The following is a 20,781-nucleotide window of genomic DNA, read 5'->3' on the forward strand; positions in this document are numbered from 1 at the left end:
CCAGGTTATGACTTGTAAAATGGTGGTGCCTGGAACAAAGATACAGAAATTTGGAGGAAGAGCAGAGGGGAAGATGAGGAGTTTCCATTTTGGATAGGTTGAGTTTAAAGGACTGGTAGGATATACAGGAGAAAAAAAATCATCAGATATTTTGTATTATTAATGAAGTAATATTTTCTAAAATTTTATAAATACTCCCTTATCAAAAATAATAGTTCCATTCACCATTGGGTTAGAATACTGTATCATTCAGTAATTTAAAAATATAATTTTTGTTGTTCAGTCATTCAGCTGTGTCCAACTCTTCATGACCTTATGGACCACATTGTCCAATTTAACAATGTATATATAAAGATATCAACAATATAATACTGTGATTGTCTTTTACCACAATGTAGAGGATCTAACTAGTTAATCACTGTCAAAAAGTATCTATTGTCTTAGATTCTAAGCTCTCTCTCCTATTTCTTCAATTCTATTCCAAAGGCCCTTTAAAGTTTGGGGTTTTTTTATTGACAAATTCTTTGAGGCCTTTGTAGTTTTAATTGTTCACTCTGAATGCTGACAGTTGCTGGGAAATTGATTCTGGGATCTAGCTAGACCCATGTTTTTAACATTTACATATTTTACATATGCTGTTATTTATGCTTTTAAAAGAAACATCTATGAGATACTCTTATTGATATTTCTTGTTAATTGATGTCTTTCTTCCTACTGATAGTTGGAAGGATATTTTTTCCCTTTTTCATTGTATGCCTGAAATTTGCCAATGCTTTGCCTAGGTGAGATGAAATTTGAGTTTTTCCTTGTTAGTCTTCTGGGAATTCTTTCTACTTACAGAGTATTGCTCCTTTTTGATAGTTCTGGGAAATTTTCTTGAAGTGTTTCCTGAAATATAGTCATTCAATTCTTTTCTTTTTTGTAGAACAGTAATAATTTGAGGATTTTTCCTCCATGTTCTGCCATATCCAGCCATCATTTTTAATAACATTGCTTTTAAATCTTTTTCCAGTTGAGTTTTTTTTGAGCTTTTTATTTCAACTATTTTAATTCTTGTGTTTGCTTCCTTTCTATTTCTTCCTATACTAATTCTATTTCTTCCTATATTAATCTGGCTTTGTTTTATCCATTGATAAATTTTCTATAATATTTTCCATTTCTTGAGTTTTGCCATTAACTACTAAGGGATTTTAAAGATACATTCAGTTCTTCCATTTCTCCTTAATTTTCTTAACTGAGTTAATTCCTTATTTTATCATATCTCATGATATTTTGCTGCTTTTCATCCTTCCCTTAATTTCTTGGCTTTGTGTGTTTCCTATCTCTTAATGTCTCTCTGGATCTTGACTATGTCAGTTGTTCCTTCTTATGTTTTTCAGATCTGCTTTGTATTATTTTTCATCTTGCTTTTTTTTCACTTCACTTTTTTTTTTCCATTTTCTTAAGAAGTGCTGGCATTAGTAACATAAAATGTCAAAGCTGAGAGGGACCTTAGAGATAATCTATTCTGATACCTTCATTTTACAGTTGAGGAGATTGATACCAACAAAAGAAATATAGCTTTTTCAAGATCGCACTGGTACCAGAGCAGAGAATTGTATTCCAAATCTAATGCTCTTTCAGACACCCTCCTGATCTCTTAAGAAACCCAAAGCCCCCAATGAGCTAGGTAATTGATCTTTCATAAAGTTAAGGAATTTAGATGAACTGGCTATGACATTTCAATTTGATGTTTGGTGGAACTTGTTCTGTTCTGTTCAGTTATTTCAGTTGTATCCAACTCTTCATGACCCCATTTGGGGTTTTCTTGGCAAAGATACAAGAATGATTTGCTATTTCCAGATCATTTTACATATGAGGAACTGAGACGAACATGGTGATGTGACTTGCCCAGGGTCACACAGCTAATAAGTGTCTGAGGATGTACTTGAACTCAAAGATGAGTCTTCCTGATTCCAAGCCCAGTGCTCTATCCACTGAGCCAACTAGATGTGTTTTAAGGCTCTCTTTATATTCCATATGAAGGAGATCATTTTTAATTCTGAGACCTCTGAATGGCCAACAAGATGAGGCTAAAAGACATTCTAAAGGATCACTAGGATGACTTACTCTGTTATATTTTAAAGCTTTCCATAATTGAATGGCTGCCATCAAACACACAGTACTAGTGGAACGAGTTCCTTGAGACCATCATTTAGCAATGCAAACTGTTTTTGTAGACATGACCACAAACATGCTAGTTATTAATGTACTTTGGTTTGCTTGGGCCTTATGAACCAAGCATACACTCATGTGCAGCTAAATTTCTGCTATTCAATGAAACCTAGGTTACGAAGACTTGCCAGTTCTACTTTTACAACACTCTAGAATCTGTCCTCTCTCCCCTCACACGACTTTTACTCTAGTTAAGCCTTCATCACCTCTTACTTGGACTGTTACAGTGACTTAGTCTCTTCCCTCTCGAATCTGTCTTCTGAGTTTCTGCCAAATTGATATTCCTAAAATAGATCTGGCTGGGTCAGCTCCCTCCTAAAAAATCTCCAGTGGCTCCCAATTTTCTCTAGGATAAAATACAAACTCCTTGGCTGGGGTCCTATCCACCTTTCTAGGTTTATTTTGGATCACTCCCCTTCCACATAATGACCTGATAAGTGTTAACATTCCCCTAGAGATAATTCATCTCTTTGACAAAGGGCTCCCTTATGTATTGTCGTTGTTGTTCAGTCATTTCAGTTGTGTCTAACTCTTCATGATTCCATTTAGGGTTTTCTTGGTGAAGATACTTGGTTTGCCATTTCCTTCTCCAGTTCATTTTACAAATGAGGAATATGAGGCAAACAGAGTTAAATGCCTTGCCCAGAGTCCCACAGCTAGTGTCTGAAGCCAGATTTGAAATGAGGAAGATGAGTCTTCCTTACTCCAGGCCTGGCACTCTATCCACTGTACTACCTAGGTCCCATCTAGCTGCTCCATCCCTCATATATGGAATGTACTTACTTACCTCGGCCTTGTAGAATTCTTAACTTCTTTCAAAGCATAACTCAGGTGCCACCTCCCATCAGAGGTTTTTTTCCCAATCTTATTCCTTGTTGTAGACTGGTCCTGACTCAGGACAGGATTTCATATTCAGGAACTAAAATGAATATCTATCAGTTAACAAAAGAATATTATTTATTTTTTTAGTTTGTTTGTTTTTGGTTAGGCAATGAGGTTAAGTGACTTGCCCAGGGTCACATAGCTAGTAAGTGTTATGTGTCTGAGGCCAGATTTGAACTCAGTTCCTCCTGACTCCAGGGCCGGTGCTCTATCCACTGTACCACCTAGCTGCCCCAAGAACATTATTTAGCTGTAGCTTGGAAAGGAGATTCAACCGGACTTTGGCATTGATTCCCTGCCTTTGTGTTGGCTATGCTGGTCTGCTGGTCAGAAACCTGGCTCCACATGTGCTATATCACCAGCAAGCTATATCAAAGGTTCAAGCCTTAGTCCCTTGGGTCAGTTAAGTCTCACCCAAAAATGATTTTTAGCACCTCTAAAGGAAAGGCTAGCCTAACTACTTTTGGGTTGGGCCCTAAGAAAAAGATAACCCAGCCTATATGGCAGGGCCCTAGGAAATATTGCTTTTATCCGTTTCCCCCCCACCCCCTTCCCTTCCCAGGGCAGGGACTGTTTTTGTCCTCATTTTATCCTCAGTACCTAGCCTTGCACATAGTAGGCACCAATTAGATGTTTATTGAATTGCAGTGTGCCGAATGTTCCTGTTAGCCTTCCTGGAAGTGGCTCCGAGAAAAACCGCCAGCTGCTAAATTTTACCCCTTCACTCATTGCAGTTTCCGTTAGGTATCACTTATGATGAATTGGAAAACAGTAGCTGTAAAACGTTTTACAGGGTAAATCACTTTCCTTGCAAAATTTGGTACTAATTTAAAAAAAGAAAAGAAAACATAACAAATTAACAACAACAACAAAAACCCTAACCCTCCTTTCCCTATCCCATTTTATTGGGGAAATGTCCTGATTTTCCTTGAAATCTCTGTTTACCAAGTCTCAGAGGCAGAGGAATGATTAATATACCCTGTTCTTTTGTAGCATTGTCTCACAAATAAGATCTCTTATCTCCTAAGTAAAGGTCAATGGAAATGTTTTTGGAGACCAAGAATTAACATGGAAATGGCCAATCTGTTACCCTTCAAAGGTTCCTTAGTAATTCCACCTTTATGCTCATTCTGACAGTTTTTCCTAACTCTTTCTTCCTAGCTAGCCAGCACTGTGTCCTGCCCTTAGTATGTGCTTGATAAATTGTAATATCACTCCCCCCTTTAGACCCTTTGAGATGAACTGTACCCTTCTTCAGTTGCTTTTCAACTCCTCCTTGGCACTTTATTCAGTTAGGACCACTTATCATATTTGCTTATGTCTTTTCCCCTCACACCAGTATGAGAAGAAAATAAAGAATAATGTTTTTCCCTCACCATTTCTTCCTATACAGTCTCTGTGGGGCTGTAAAAACAGCACTTTCACAACTAGGGGCAGAATACTGGGCACTGGATCTGGACTCGAGGACATGGGTTCCTATCCCAGGTTTGTTCCTTGCTACTATTAAAGAAATAGATGAACCTGAATACTGTGAGTTTAGGGGAACCACATTCTCTCCTGCTTCCAACATTTAAAGTAAACTTTTGGTAATAAAAAAAAATGGAGCCTACAGGGTTGTGCTGGTTCTATCTCAAAGGGAGTCCTCCACTCTCTTAGACCTCTGATCCCATCTAGGCACTCTCCTTCCCCACCCAGATGGTTAGATGTGATTAACTACAAAAATAATTTATCTACCAAAATAAACCTGACCTAGGGCAACTTGTGAGACTATAAAGCTAACAAGTCATCCCAAGGGAAAGACCTTCCCCTCCAAAATCATCTAATGTCCTGTTGCTAATACTCAATCTTTCAACTAAGGAAAGCACCAAAGCTTAGCCACCTGATAGGCTAATTTAAACTTTTCCCTTTTGCTACATCTGCCATGTATACCTCTATGTACATCATGGCTGTGTAAGACACACACACACACACGTATATATGTGTATCCATCTATGAGTGGTACATACACACATATACATATATTATACATGTATACACATACATGTCTATATGATATATAGTATATATAAATATCTAGTATGTATGTATGTGTATATATGTGTGTGTGTGTGTGTGTGTGTGTATGTATACCTTTTTTCTATTGGGTTGCCATTGTTTTTCACCTGGCAGCAACCCACTAGCTGGTGATTATTAAAACTCTTTATTATCTTCTAGCTTTGCCTCCTGATTTATTGGCCTCCAGTCAAATGGACCAAGCTGGGAGCAATTACTCCGTGTGGGTGTTTTGGACCTTTGGATTGAGAAATTCCCTAATATAACCTGCCTGACCTCTTGGGCAAATCACTTTACCTCTATCAGTCTTTCTCTTCATCTGTAGAACACACGAGGTCAATGAAGGGCAAAAGGGGGAGGGGACTAGACAGTAATTTAAAGGCATAGCAAGTGGCCTCTGGATGCTAACTTTGATATTTATCTAAGATCCTCTCAATGGGAGCAAGCTTTCTACTGGTAGAGATAGCAATTCTTCCCTTTTTTCTTGTATATTTTTTCGTCTCATTGAATCCAACAATACCATTTACAAAGAGAATCTATGTAACATGTTGGAGGCTTTCTTATAGGTCTTTGAACATTTCCTGAATATCAGTATGGCATTGGGGCTACCCACTCCTCTTGGATTCATTCTTCTTCCTTGACTGGTTCACCTCCTTTTTTTTGATAATACATTTTCTTTTTTTTTTTTTCCGGTGAGGCAATTGGGGTTAAGTGACTTGCCCAAGGTCACACAGCTAGTAAGTGTTAAGTGTCTGAGGCTGGATTTGAACTCAGGTCCTCATGACTCCAAGGCCAGAGCTCTACTGACTGCACCACCTAGCTGCCCCGATAATACATTTTCTTAACTATTTTTTTTATGCCATGCCTTAGGTGAAAGTTCTTTGGGCTTCATTCACTTGATTTGTTTGTTTGCTTTCTGGACCACAAGGCCAATTATTTTCTGAGTGGATCCTATTGAGGAGATGCTTTAATGTTTTATCAACCAGACAGTAAAACCATTTAAGAGTCTGCTATGTTCCACGTACTGGATTGCTGGGTGTACAAAGGCAAAAGTGAAATAAGTGCCTGCCCTTAGGGAGCTTACACTCTAGCTAGGAGAGGTAGCATATACATAAGTAATTATACACAAAATATATACAATTGATAACAATAGCTAGCATTTATATAGCACTTTAAGGTTGGAATGGAAAGTTGCGCAGATAGATGGAGGGCTGTGTTGTTTACTTCATTTGAAACAAGATAATTTGAAGGGAAGGCACTCTAGTAGTGAGGCGAAACAGGAAAGACCTCGTGTAGCAGATGGCTCTTGAGCTTGGCCTTAAGGGAAAGTTAGGATTCTAGTAGGTGAAGAGGGAGTGCATTCTAGGCAGGGAGCACCATTAGGACAAAGGCATGGAGATGGTAGATGGAATGCTCTGCATGAAAAAACAATCTGGCCAGTTTGGCTAGAAATCATCTGGTAGCTTCCTGTTTTAACTACTTATTCCTGTTAATGATAGATTAAGGTCAGTTGTTTCTTCATATATGGCCTCCAAGAAGCCTGATTACTGGAATAGAATAATAATCCTTACAACAAACATGCTTGAAAAGAGCTTGAAGCAAACTCCATCCAAACCCTCAAAGCTTCATGTGAGAGTTGGGAGGGATCCTAGGGACTATCTAATCCAACTCCCTTCCTTTAAAGAGGAAGAAATGGAAGCCCCAGAGGAAGGAAATTGTTTGCCCAAGACCACAAAGGAAAGATCATTTAACTCTCATTAAATTTGAGACTCAACTGAGGTGGAATCCAATGGAGCCCAATCTCAGACTATCAGAACTGGAAAGCATTGCAGAGACCACCTTGTACAATCTCCTCATTTTACTGAGGAGGAAACAGGCCGAGAGTGAGTGTCGGGTCAGGAAATAGAACTCAAGTCTCTTGATTCCTAACCAGATAACAAAAATTTGGCCTCGTTCAGAGTTTCAGTCTTTTCAGAGGCATTCTGGACTCATAGTGTTCTTCTTCTCATCCGCCCATACTCCATCACACTCCACATTGGGAAAAATTGAGCAGTTTGAGAGGCCAAATCTTAGAAAGCAAGAAAAGGTTCACATCCCCAACTGTATCCCTTTCTATCCAGGTCATGCTGAGAACTTGTAGTCCTGGGGAAGGAAGCATTTTTCCCTCTCCTAGGCATCTTGGTCTCTGTTCCTCTCAATTTACAGGAGAGTGGACCTTACTTTCAACTTGCTTTTTCTACCCACCCTATGACATTGAGCCTCAGAAAAGTATGAGAGGCAAGAGAAGACAAAATTTTGAGGTAAAGAAAAGTCCCCTGCGATAGGGGAGGCAAAGCTCCTCAGCAGAGACTGAGGTTGTCTTCCTTCCCCAGTCATGCTCCATCTTAAGGGCCTCCCTTCCCAACTATGGATTATAGTCGCTAGAGTATGGTGGGCTCATTTGCTCTGGACCTAGCCAGAGGAAAAAAAATAAAGAGAAAAAAAGCAAGATCAGAAAAAATCACAAACAGGAAAGCTTTGACAGTTATATGATGAATTCATTATATATTTAAAGTCAAAAGCTGTACATTCACATTTTTATACAATTCTCTTTCTTCTGTTCTATTATTTATATGAAAATGGCCTATTTCATTTGGTATTCAGAATTTTAAAAACCAAATACTAAAATAAATAAATAAGCAGATGAATAAATAGATTAACAAATAAAAAAATGCATTAGGACGAGTAGGAAAGGGGAAAAAATGCAGGATAGGCCCAGGGCTATTTACACTGAAGGGACTTGCTCACAGGGGCAGGGTTGGACTTCTTTCCCCATCCCTAAGCAAGGCCAGAGCTTTGTTGTGCTGTGGTCTCCGTCCTCTTTGGCCTTCCTGTTTCTTACTTTCAACCCTTATAGAACCCTGGGAGACAGATCAGAAAGTGGTGGAGCATTAGGAGCCTACCCCTACCCTCATCCCCAACCCCTCACTGTCCCTATCATCTATTCCACCTCACTATAGTGTCACCCAGCCACTGAGCTCCACCTCCTGCCTTCTTCCTTTCTTCTTGTATTCCTGTACATGAACTGTCATCAATTCTCTAAACAGCCTTTACTTGAGCAAATTCCAGCCCAGGGCAAAGCTCTAGTTTCCTTGCCCTCATTGTTGCTGGGAAAAGGGTAGAAAGGAGATATTCAAAGACCTAAGTAAGGAGGAAAGGTAGAAAAGTGTCTAGAAGTGTCACTATGATGGATGATAGAGATAAGGGAAAAGGTGGCATGAACTTCAAAGAAGTTGTGGAATAACAGTGGGAAAGCAGGAGTCTGGAAGTAGAAAGAGGTAGCAAAGGGTATGCTGATTTCCCCTCCAGACCCTTTGAGGTAGGAATGACAAATGGAGTGGCCAACATTGGAGAGGAGGACCAGAGGTGAGGAATTTTCAGGAGAAAGTTAAGTTTTAATGAATGTGAGGAGGTAAAATAAGTGTAAAAGAATCAAGGATGAAGGAAGGGAAAGCTATTAATAATGAAACAGGGGTTCCAAAAGATACAGTGGAAGGGGTGGGTAGTGGAAAATTGGCCCAGGGCTAGACGTGGGCTGTATAAGGATGAGACAGTAATAGGAAATAGAAATATGGCAGGTCTGGTACATAAAATGGTGAATTTGGGATGCCAAATTATAGAATGGAAAGTTGCGCAGATAGATGGAGGGCTGTGTTAGTCATGAAGGAAATGTAATACTGAGCAGGAAGAGATTCTGAATGGAGAGTAGGTAGGGTTATGGGACGCCATGGTTTCCTTTAGAACATTGGTGAAATGATTCTCTCCCTAGATGATCTTACTGAAATAGTGCTTCTGAAGGTATAAAGGAAGAGGTGGATGGATGTTTATGTAGCCTAGGTTCCTCCAGGGGCACAGATTATCAAATGTTAAACGTAGAGTTTAAAAGAACATTATCCTTTTTAAAAAAAAAGTGTTTTGTGATATGATTTTAATCAACTTTCAAACACATATCCATTAAGTATCCATTAGTGAGCTATTACTTAGAATTTTGTTTGCTGATTGTTTTTCAGTGAGTCTGACTATAACCTTATTAATCATACTTTATGACAACCCCCCTGCTTAAGTTTTATGAACCCTGATGTATCTTTGTTCTTTGGCACCTACCTTTACCCTCTGATTGGTGGAGAAGACCAGTCTGTCATTATTTGGAAAAAGCTATTGGGAAAACTGGAAAGGATTCTGGTGGAAATTAGTTTTAGATCAACACCTCATGCCACAGACCAAGATAAGCTACAAATAGATATATAATTTAGATACAAAAGGTCACATCAGAAACAAACAGAAGGTAAACTGGACAATTTTTATTACATAAAATTTAAGTTTTTTTGCACAAGCGAGACCAGTGCAGCTGTGATTAGAAGGGAAACAGCTTGGGAGTTGGTGGGGGTGAGAAATCTTTGCAACAGGTTTCTCTGATAAAAATCTAATTCCTAAGATAGATAGGGAACTGATTCAAATTTATAAAAATCAGACCCATTCCCCAGTTGATAGATTGTCAAAGTGTGTGAACAGGGAGTTTTCAAAGGAAGAAATCCGTGTTATCAATAGTCAAATGAAAAAATTCTTCAAATAACTAATAACTAAATAATAACTAATAATTAATAATTAAAGCAACTCTTAGGTTCTACCAGATTGTTAGAGTTGATCAAAAAAAAAAAGGAAAACAAGAAATGTTAGAGGAGCTTCAATAAAACAGGTACATTAATGCACTGTTGGTAGAGCTGTGAATTGGTCCAGTTTTCAGTTCTGGAAAAGAAAGGGAACTATGCCCCAAAAGTTGCTAAACTGACCCTTTGATCTATCAATAACCCACTGGAGCCTATGCCCACAAGAGATCAAGGAAAAAGAAAAAGGTCCCAAATCTACAAAAATATTTATAGTAATTCTTTTTCTAGTGCCAAAGAAGTGGAACCCAAGCTGGTATTCATCAATTGGGGGAATGGCTGAGCAAATAATGGTATTTGAATGTAATGGAAAACTATTGTGCCATAAAAAAATGATGAAAGAGACGTTTGCAGAGAAATATCAGAAAATGTGTATGAATAGATGCAGAATAAAGTGAGCAGAGCCAGGTAAATAATTTCTACAAAAACAACATTATAAAGACAAACAACTTTGAAAGACTTAAGAACTCTCATGAATGCAATGGCCAGCCATGATTCCAGAGGACCAGTGATAAAGCATTTCATCTCTTTCCTGACAGAGAAGTTATGAACTCAAGTTATAGAGTAAGATATACATGTATTTATATATGATATTACACGTATAATATGTACATGTATGATATACATGTATAATATATACACATGTAAAATATACACATACATTATATGTGTATGTATATATATAAATATATATTTTCAGACACAGCCAGTGAGGGAATTTGTTTAATGTGACTGTGCTGTGTTAGCAAATCACAGATGTTGAGAAGGGGAAGATAGAGCTACTTTCCCCATACTCACTGTTTCCTATAATTTTTGGTCCAAAAGATGAGACTGGAGTTTCCCACCTATTTGAGGTTTTTTATAGTCTGAGTTTTCATCATGCATCAATGTACTTCCTGTTATAACATTGTTGCTGTGAAACAAATTGCTCCCATATCTAACCCATGGGTTTTTTTTTCTCCTGAAATCAATTAATGAGTCATTAAATCCTATATATCAGTATAGATAAATCTTTGTCAAAGGCAGAAACTCCCATGGTTAGCTATCTGAAGCTGTTCTCACCATTCACTTTAGAATTACCCAGGAACTTACCATATATATATAATTCTCTTTAGCTTTACAGCTTGCATTTAGGAATAGTTTTCCTTTTGATATGTTCTCTTTGTGAATGTTGGCTCTGTTTCTCCCAAAGAGTCTTAATAACTAACTCAAGGACGGGCAGGCATCATGTCAATTATAAATTTCTTCTGTATTTCCTCATAGTCTCTGGTATAGTCAACATGAGAGCCCTGCAGCAAATTGTCTTGTAAAGCAAAAGATTCTTTCATAAAAAAAAGGAATCACTCCCAATATATATTTTTAATGAATCTTGGATTATTATATATTGGGTTTGCTTAGAGTAGAATTCCCCTGCATTGCAATAGTATCTTTGATTGTTTCTTTGGGCAGAGATGGAGAAATAAAATGAGCTATTAAGTCATTCTTAGGTTCCAAAATAATCACCGGGTAATGTCAAGCAGAAATTGCTAAATGAGCAAGTGGAGGTTTGTATATGTGTGTTCATTTGAAGCTTTTTGAATCTGCTCTTTTTTCAGATCCAATGCTCTATTAATTTTACTTACTGATGTTACTGTACCAAGTAATAGTTTAATGTATCCTCTTATACAACCTTAAAGAACATGCTAGGGAGAAGACAGAGGGTACATTGTCTACTAGGACTCAATTAAATCTGCTGAGAGTAGAGCTGGTAAATTTTATAGGCTAGTAGATTTTTAAAATCAAATAAAATCAAAACTGTTGTCAAAACGGGTAACTGCAATTAAGTTCATTGTAGGTGTATAAATTCCTTGTATTTCCTACCAAGTGCTGTGCCTCGAATATAGTAAGTGCCCAATAAATATTTATTGATTAAGGGGTTGGTGATATTCTTGCAAGATGGCTGACTACCTGGGCCAATTAAGGGAGTGGTAACCAAACCCCTGTGTTGGATTGGGAATGGTGTAAAAGCTGAGGCTGCTGGTCTCATTCAACATGTCTTGCCTCTCCAGGTCTGACTTATCAGAAACATGGCTACCAGTGCTGTACCAAGTGACAATCTCCCCACATACAAGCTGGTGGTGGTTGGAGATGGTGGTGTGGGCAAGAGTGCCCTGACCATCCAGTTTTTCCAGAAGATCTTTGTGCCAGACTATGACCCCACCATTGAAGATTCTTACCTGAAGCACACAGAAATTGACAACCAGTGGGCCATCCTTGATGGTAAGCCTTGGGAAACAAAGGTTTTTTATGTGATCTCCTGGGGATGGGGGGGGGAGCGGGGTTGACTCTGAATGCTCTGGAGTCAAACTGGGATAAATAATGAATGGGAGAGGGTTTAAACAATAACCTTGCATGCCACAAGGCTTTAATTTTGATTGCTTTGGACAAAGGTCCTAGGTTCAAATCCTGGCTCTACCATTTACTACCTATGTAAATCATTTAACCTCTCTAGGACCTGAAGTTTTCTTTTTCTTTTTTCTATTACAACTATTTATTATCTTTAAAAGCTTACAAATTTGATGATCAGTTATGCTAATGTTTCCCTTTCCCTTTTCTTTTCTTCTTCTTTTTGCCCTTAAAACCCACTATTTGTTTTATGGGGTGGTTATCTGGGAGTGGGAGGAAGAGAAAGCATATTCAGGGAAATTATTGTAATTTTTTAAAAAGATATCAATAAAAACTTATTTTAAAAAAATTTTAAAGAAGCTTACAAATTTGAGATGTTACCATTTTAAGAAACACATTCATTAAACATTTAACAAAAACTAGTTTTCTAGTTCACCAAATTTCTTGTCTATGTTACCTTACTGTCTAAAATGCAGCCAATAGGGCCTCAGTTCTTTCATCTGTAAAATGAGGGAGTTGGGCTCAATGATATCTAAAGATCCCTTTTAATTCTAATTCTGTGATGCCATAAATATACTCTTTATTTTTTAAAGATAGAGGAAAGTCTAAGGGTTTCAGTTAAGATTAATGCCACCATGGCATAGTGAAAAGAACACTTAGGGTCAGGGGAGCTAGGATTCAAAAGCTGGTTCTAGGGGCAGCTAGGTGTTGCGCAGTGGATAGAAGGGGCAGGGGCCATGAAAAAACCAGGCAGACCAACACACTGCTGGTGAAGGAGTCAACCGTTTCAAGCATTCTGGAAAGCAATCTGAAATGATGCCAAAGAGTGACTAAAATGTCCTTACCCTTTGACCTACTCCAAGGCATAGATCCAGGGAGGTCAAAGACAGAGAGAAAAGTCCCACATACACCAAAATATGAATAGCAGCACTTTCAGTATTAGCAGAGAACTGGTAAAGTATATCTGCATCTGCTGATGACTAACTAAGCAAACTGTGGTGCAGCAATGTGATGAAATTTCACTGTGCTCTAAGAAACTGATTATAAAGAATTCGAGAAACACTTGCGGGGGAAACGATGCAGAGTGAAGCAAGACAACTGGGAAAATAATATGTAAATCAACCTCAACAAAATAATAAGAAAAAACAACAACAAGTCCCCAAATGGAATGCCATATAATAATGATGACCAAGCTTGGTGTCCTCTCCCACTCTCCCCTGCTTCTTTACATGAGTGAGGGACTATGGGTATGGAACGGGCCCTGAAGTCAGGAGGATCTGAGTTCAAATCTGGCCTCAGACCAAACACTTGACACTTACTAGCTGTGTGACCCTGGACAAGTCACTTAACCCCAATTGCCCAAAAAAAAAAAAAGTCAAAAGCTGGTTCTACTGCCTTTGTGACCTAGTTCAAGTCATTTCATATCTTTGTGCCTCAGTTTTCTCATCTATAAAATGAAGAGAGATTGCACTAGATCATCTTAGAGGTCCCTTCCAGAAGTTCCTTCTCAAAGTTGTAAAAGCTACCTGATCTTGTTCTCTTTCAAAATTCTTTTTTCCCCCTCTTTGGTGAGGCAATCAGGATTAAGTGACTTGCCCAGGGTCACACAGCTAGTAAGTGTCAAGTGTCTGAGGTCGGATTTGAACTAGGTTCTCCTGACTCCAGAGCCACTGCTCTATCCACTGTGCCACCTAGCTGCCCCTCTTTCAAAATTCTATAAGCTTTTTACGTTACCTGTCGCTGTTACTTTGTATGTCCCCTAGTCTTAGACAATATATAATTCCTTTCTTTTGTACCAGTCTCCTCGCTTTTCCAGAGACTAATAATAATGGTTAACATTTACGTAGTGCTTACTATGTGCCATAAAATGAGCTGGAGAAGGAAATGGAAAACCACTCCAGTATCTCAGCCAAGAAAACCTCAAATGGGGTCATGAAGAGTTGGATACAACTGAAATGACTCAACAACAATAAATATTATGTGCCAGGCGCTGTACTAATCTTATTTGATCCTCACAAAAATATGGAAAGATAGGTGCTAAAATTATCCCCATTTTACAGATGAGGAAACTGAGGCAAAGGGGGTTTAAGTGATTTGTCCAGGGTCACATGGCTAGAATCATAAAATCTCATCAGAGCTGTTAGGGATCTTAAAGAACATTTTGTTCAAACTCTTCATTTTAAAAATTTTAATTGGTATCTTTCATTTTCAAATATATATATTTTGATCAATATATTGATATTGATACATTGATTTTAAAAATTGATATATTTTCATTTCTAAACATATATCCTGCCTCCAGAACCTTTTCCTTGCCACAAAGAATAAAAAAGAAAGGGGGACAGCAGGCCAGGTCAGCAAAACTAACCAATACTTCTGCTAAGTCTGATAGTATGTTCAGCGTTCCATACCCATAGTCCCTCACTCATGTAAAGAAGCAGGGGAGAGTGGGAGAGGACACCAAGCTTGGTCATCATTATTATATGGCATTCCATTTGGGGACTTGTTGTTGTTTTTTCTTATTATTTTGTTGAGGTTGATTTGCATATTATTTTCCCAGTTGTCTTGCTTCACTCTGCATCGTTTCCCCCGCAAGTGTTTCTCGAATTCTTTATAATCAGTTTCTTAGAGCACAGTGAAATTTCATCACATTGCTGCACCACAGTTTGCTTAGTTAGTCATCAGCAGATGCAGATATACTTTACCAGTTCTCTGCTAATACTGAAAGTGCTGCTATTCATATTTTGGTGTATGTGGGACTTTTCTCTCTGTCTTTGACCTCCCTGGATCTATGCCTTGGAGTAGGTCAAAGGGTAAGGACATTTTAGTCACTCTTTGGCATCATTTCAGATTGCTTTCCAGAATGCTTGAAACGGTTGACTCCTTCACCAGCAGTGTGTTGGTCTGCCTGGTTTTTTCATGGCCCCTCCAATGTTGACTTTTCTCATCTTTTGTCATTTTTGTCACTTTGCTGGGTGTGCTGTGAAACCTCTGAGTTGTTTCGATTTGCATTTTTCTCTTATAAATAATCTGGAGCAGCTTTTTATATGGTATTTAGAGTTTGCTATTCTTCTTTTGAGAACTATTTTGTTCATATTCTTTGACCACTTATCCATTGGAGAATGGCTCTTGGACTTAAATGTTTATGTCCCAATATATTTTGAATATGAGACCTTTATCAGAAATGTTTTCTGCAAAGATATTTTTACCAATATATAGCTTCTCTTCTCATAGGGTCCCTGATTTAGAGTTTGAAAGGAACCTGGAGGTCATTAAGTCTGTGCCCATCATTTTACAGATGAGGAAACAGAGGCCCAGAGAAGTTAAGTCACTTGTTTGATGGTGTGAAACTATTTCAGTTTCAAGCAATTGGAATTTTTTATCTTTTGTGATTGCCACTATACCTTGTTTGGTTTAGAATTCTCCCTTGTGGTCATATTGGTGAAAGGCACCACAACTAATTCTTTTCTAATTTCTATCAATCTCTTATTTTACCATTGAAGACTCTGAAATCCAGACAAGTGAAATCACAAAATTTCAAGGCTGGAAGGGACCTCAGAAGCCATGTAGAACAGTCCATAGAAACATGAATTCCCACTTCAACACTCCAGAAAAGAAGTCATCCAGTCCAAGTTGCCCAAGGCAAACAACTAAGCATCTAATTGGGGACTTTCTCATTCCCAGGCCCCAAAAGAATCTTGCCATGCCCTCTCCTTTTACCTATACCCTCTTCCCTTACTACAGATTACAATGAAACAAACATCTGCAGCACAGCTCAATGTACTCCCAGATCCCCACCAAAGTATATTCCCCTGAAGAGCTATAGAGAGCAGAGTTAAGATTTATTAAATTTTCCACCCACCTCTCACCTTTGTTTCAGGGATTGGCTACATGATTATTTGTGTAGTGGTAGAAAATAAATGACATTTTGGTTACTCTTGAGTACCAAGGTGGGAGGGATGTCTCCCAAGAGTCTATGCACTAATGATTCCTTGATTTAACAACTTAATCTATGTGTTCTCAGAAGCCAGAGCAAAGGGACTCATATTGTAGAAAATATTTCTCCTTCATTTCTCCTCAAACTACAGTTCTTACGGAATCGTGCCTAATCGTGCTAAAGTGTGGAGGACATATTAGTCAGAAAGATGTGATCTCATGCTAATTAAAGGACTCAGTCAAAAGATCTTCATGTCATTACTTGGCAAGCCACTTCAATCCACTTTTTTTGTGCCTGACAGCTGGCAAAATCCATGTTTTCCATGTGCTCCATGTTTCATGGTGACCTAGCTTCCATTGTTCGTTCTTTATACTTAACAAAGGGGAGAAGAGATAGACATTTTTGATTAAGTTTAAATAAGGTTTTGTGGTTTTAAAGACAGGCGTTCACAAAGAGCCAGATATTGTGTGAACAATAAGATCTCAGAGCAGGGGTGGGCTGTCAAAAATGAAGCTGATGCCCAAGACAGGCCTACTCACTCTTTTTCCTCCTCTGAAGAATGATATAATGAAAACCCTGGTGCAGCTGTCAAACAGTAATGATTACTTCAGGATGAAAAGTCTTAATGCTTTTAGAAAATCGGAATAAAAGTCATATCAACTTTTACATTCACAGTGGGGAAAGTTGGCCTGCTAGTGAGATACTACTGTGAGAACATTGCATGGGGTTGACTTTGCTAATTAGCAAAAGGCTAAGATCCATCCCCATTTCTCTAGGAGATGTCATTCTAAGGCCTCTTTTCCCATTTATCAGGTCAGTTTCCTGTACATCTGGAGGCAGCAAGTTGCATATAAGTAGGTCAAAGTATCACCTTTCCAGGCAAGTAAGTTTTAATTAAAATTTCAATTCCAGTAACCTTTTATTTTTTAACAGGGAAAAAATAGCCCTGGACATTGGCTCATTTCTTGAAAAGAGAGTAAAATCTTTTTAAAGTAGTCAGAGGAGGAGGGAAGAGTTATTGAACAGCCTCACAGAATGTTAGAGACGGATGGGCCCTCTGGTTCAATCCCCTTATTTTATAGATAAAAATAATGAGGTCCAGAAAGGTGATTTGCTGAAACAGCTACTGAACAACATTAGAGAATGTTAGAGATGAATGAGCCTTCTAGTTCAGTCCCCTCATTTTACAGATAAAGAAACTGAAGCCCAGAAAGATAAAGTCTTTTGCCTAAAGTCACTAAGCTGGTAGAGCTATGACTTGAATACTGATTTTCTGATTCCAAACCAAGTACTCTCTCTACAACATCACATTGTCATACAATGTCTGTTAGAGCAATTTCTTTTTCCTTGTTTTTTTTTTCTTTTTCTTCTTTTTTTTCAACAGGTGAATATTTTCTAAGTAGATTCAATAATAAAAGCTACAGCTTTGGGGAAAGTAAAGAGGAAGATGTGATGTTTAACATCACTTTATAGGTGTGGGTTTATCAAGCCCAGCTTTATTTCTTTCTAGGAACTCTGCTTTTAATTTAGGTAACCTTTTACCAAGTAGGTGATGATTTCTGGATTAGAGCCTCATGCCATACTCTTTTTTTTTTTTTTTTAGCTGTGGCTTGCTTTTAAAAAAAAGTACATAATCAATTCAACATGTTACTTTTATGTAACTTTTATTTTACCTTATTTGCTTTTCCTTCCTTCTTCATTCTACCATTTTCATGTTAACCAAATCAAAGATGAGTACATTTTCTCACTCAGTTATGCTTTTTTCCTGTGGGGGGAGGGAAGAATGTTTTATTAAAACACAAACTTTACCTAGTATACTAAATCTGTAGTTGAAAAGGTGATTCTCAATTTAGACCAAGGCTTGGGAAAATAGAATTATGATATTGTTAAAGATATAACTGGCACAGTGGGATAATACTGGCCTTCATATTGCAGCAGCAAGGTTCAAATCTTGGCTTTGCTATTTACTTGCCATATGACATTAGATAAGTCACTCCTCATCTCCGGGGCTCACTTTCCTCATACGTAAAATGCAGGAATTGAATTAGATAGCAGATCTCTCTAAATCTATGATTCTATGGTCAACATTCATGAGCTTTCACCAGTTTCCAAGTATTGCTTAATCTAATTTTGGTTTTATCTCTGGCTTGAATAAACCACAACTTTCTAACTTCCCCTGAACTTTTCTAGACTTTGTACCCTTACAAGTCTTAATTTCTGCACTGAGACTTTCAGACTTTTTTTTTTGAGGTATCATAACTCTTTGTAATTTTCCCTATTTTCAGCTTATCCACATTCAGTCAATAAATATACATTTATTAAGCACTTACTAGGATCCAGGTGGGTGCTGTGCTAAGGTGCTGGGGATACAAAAAGGTAAAAGTTCCTGCCCTCAAGGAGCTCACAGTCTAATGGGAGAGACAACATGTAAAAACTCATGATGGAAAATGCTATCCACATCTAGAGAAAGAACTGATGGTGTCTGAATACAGATCAAAGCATACTATTTTTCACTTTTTTGTGTTTTTTTTTCCTTTGGGTCTGTTTCTTCTTTCACAATATGACTAATATGGAAATATGTTTTGCGTGATTGCACATATATAACCTATATCAATTTGCTTACCATCTCAGCTAGTGGGGAGGTAAGAGATGGAGAAAGAAAATTTGGAACTCTGATTTTTTTTTTTTAAATGAATGTTAAAAGGGGGCAGCGGCAGCTAGGTGGCTCAGTGGATAGAGTTCTGGCTTTGTAGTCTGGAGGACCCAAGTTCAAATCCAGCCTCAGACACAAATACTTACTAGCTGTGTGACCCTGGGCAAGTCACTTAATCCTGTTTGCCTCAGTTTTCTCATCTGTCAAATGAGCTGGAGAAGGAAAGGCAAACCTCTCCTGTATCTTTGCCAAGAAAACCCCAAACAGGGTCACGAAAAATTTAAACACAACTGACCAACACAAGTTTTTCATTCACTTATAGACCTATTTCTATTTTTTTTCTTTAACCTTTTTTGTGTCATAGACTCCTTTCTGTCTAGTGAATCCTATGGAACCCTTCACAGAATAAAGTTTTTAAATGCATAAAATATATTGGATTACAAAAGAAAACTGTGCCGGCCGCACCGTGCACTCTCCTCCTATAAGGAACAGGCTGCCAAGTCTACTTACCAGTCTTCGGTGCCCACCCGGATAAACACACAGAGACAAGCCGATCAGGAGGTGCCAACACTCGAGCTTTATTCAGAGGCCATCACAGCAAGGCCAAGCAGGAAGGCCAGAGCAAGAGAGCAGGAGCAAAAGAGAGAGCGAGCTCCGATCCCTACCGTTCCTTAAGTACCTGCTTAGCCCCTCCTCCCCAGCCCACCTACTAGTCATTGATTGTAGGATCAGATACCGGAAGGGGATGTCTGGGTTTAGCGCACCAAGGGAGAGGAAGTGACGCAGGAGGCTAGGACTGGATACAGGAAGGAGACGTTTGGGGTTAGTGCATAGACAAAGGGAAAGTACGTGACCCAGGAAGTCAGGAAGGAGACGTCTGGGGTTAACGTTGCACCTAGGAAAGAGGACTAGACAAAGGAACTCGTTCTCTGCCGTCCCACTCCCACGTGGCACAGCCCCCTGCCTCAGGAGCACATGCTCCGGCTACTTCCTTGTATCCTGTTCCTTCCCCAGCTTATCACAGCTCCACATAGCACTGCCCACTGCCTCGGGAGCGTGAGCTCCGGTTACTTCTGCGTATCCAGTTCCCATCCCAGTTCACCACAACTCCGCCTAGCACAGCCCCTGCCTCGGGAGCGTGAGCTCCAGTCACTTCCTAATATCTTGTTCCTACCCCATCTTGCCACAACTTCCTCTTGGCAGTAGCCAACACCAGACAATCCCTCACAGAAAACAATTAGATTGAAATCAAGATGTTATTTTTTCCCCATCCAGTTCACAGCTCCCCTGAAATTTATCCAGGAACCCCTTCTGTGAACCCCAGGTGAAGAACCCCTGCTGAAAAGAGACCATACCCTTTCTCTAGAATTTAGGATAATTTCAACAGACCTATAAAGGGATTTCAGAAGTTTTACCAAAGTGTAACATGGTTGTTTTCACACGCTACTATGTTTTATTCGTGTGAATAGATTACCCCCATGATGTTTTACAAAGAATTGGCTGTGAGGGATTGAATTACTAAAAGAAGACAGAAGTTGAGGGGGATTCATGAGCATACTTGGTGCTGTTGCTAAAATAACTAAACACACTCTCTCTCTCTCTCTCTCTCTCTCTCTCTCTCTCTTTCCCTCTCTCTCTCTCTCTCTCTCCTACCTCCACCCAAATAATCATAGACATAGAATCTTAGAGCTGGAAATGGTCCTTAGAGATCATCTAATCTAATGTCCTCAATTTTAAGCTGAGGAAACTAAGGCCTAAAGAGTTTGTGACTAGCCCAAGGTCATACAGATAGTGAGTATCAAAGCTGAGACAAGGACCTAAGTCTCTTGACTCCCAGACCAGACCATTAGCTACCACACTTGATACTGAGAAAGGAGCCACTCTGAATTATCCAAGGTGTTAGAGAGAACACACACACACACACACACACACACACACACACACACACACACACA

At 38.8% G+C, this 20,781-nt stretch overlaps 1 protein-coding gene across 1 annotated transcript in view; it reads left to right on the plus strand.

The window, feature by feature from the left end:
• The window catches only part of MRAS (muscle RAS oncogene homolog), a 100,002-nt gene that overhangs the window by 49,730 nt on the left and 29,491 nt on the right, over positions 1 to 20,781 (plus strand). Inside the window, exon 3 of the mRNA XM_027845127.1 lies at positions 11,900 to 12,110. Coding sequence (XP_027700928.1) covers positions 11,918 to 12,110 — 193 coding nt within the window. The 5' untranslated portion in view covers positions 11,900 to 11,917. The remainder of the gene's footprint in view (positions 1 to 11,899; positions 12,111 to 20,781) is intronic.

Source organism: Vombatus ursinus, unplaced genomic scaffold (assembly GCF_900497805.2).
Source record: "Vombatus ursinus unplaced genomic scaffold, bare-nosed wombat genome assembly UNPS02014959.1, whole genome shotgun sequence".
NCBI classification, from domain to species: Eukaryota; Metazoa; Chordata; class Mammalia; order Diprotodontia; family Vombatidae; genus Vombatus; species Vombatus ursinus.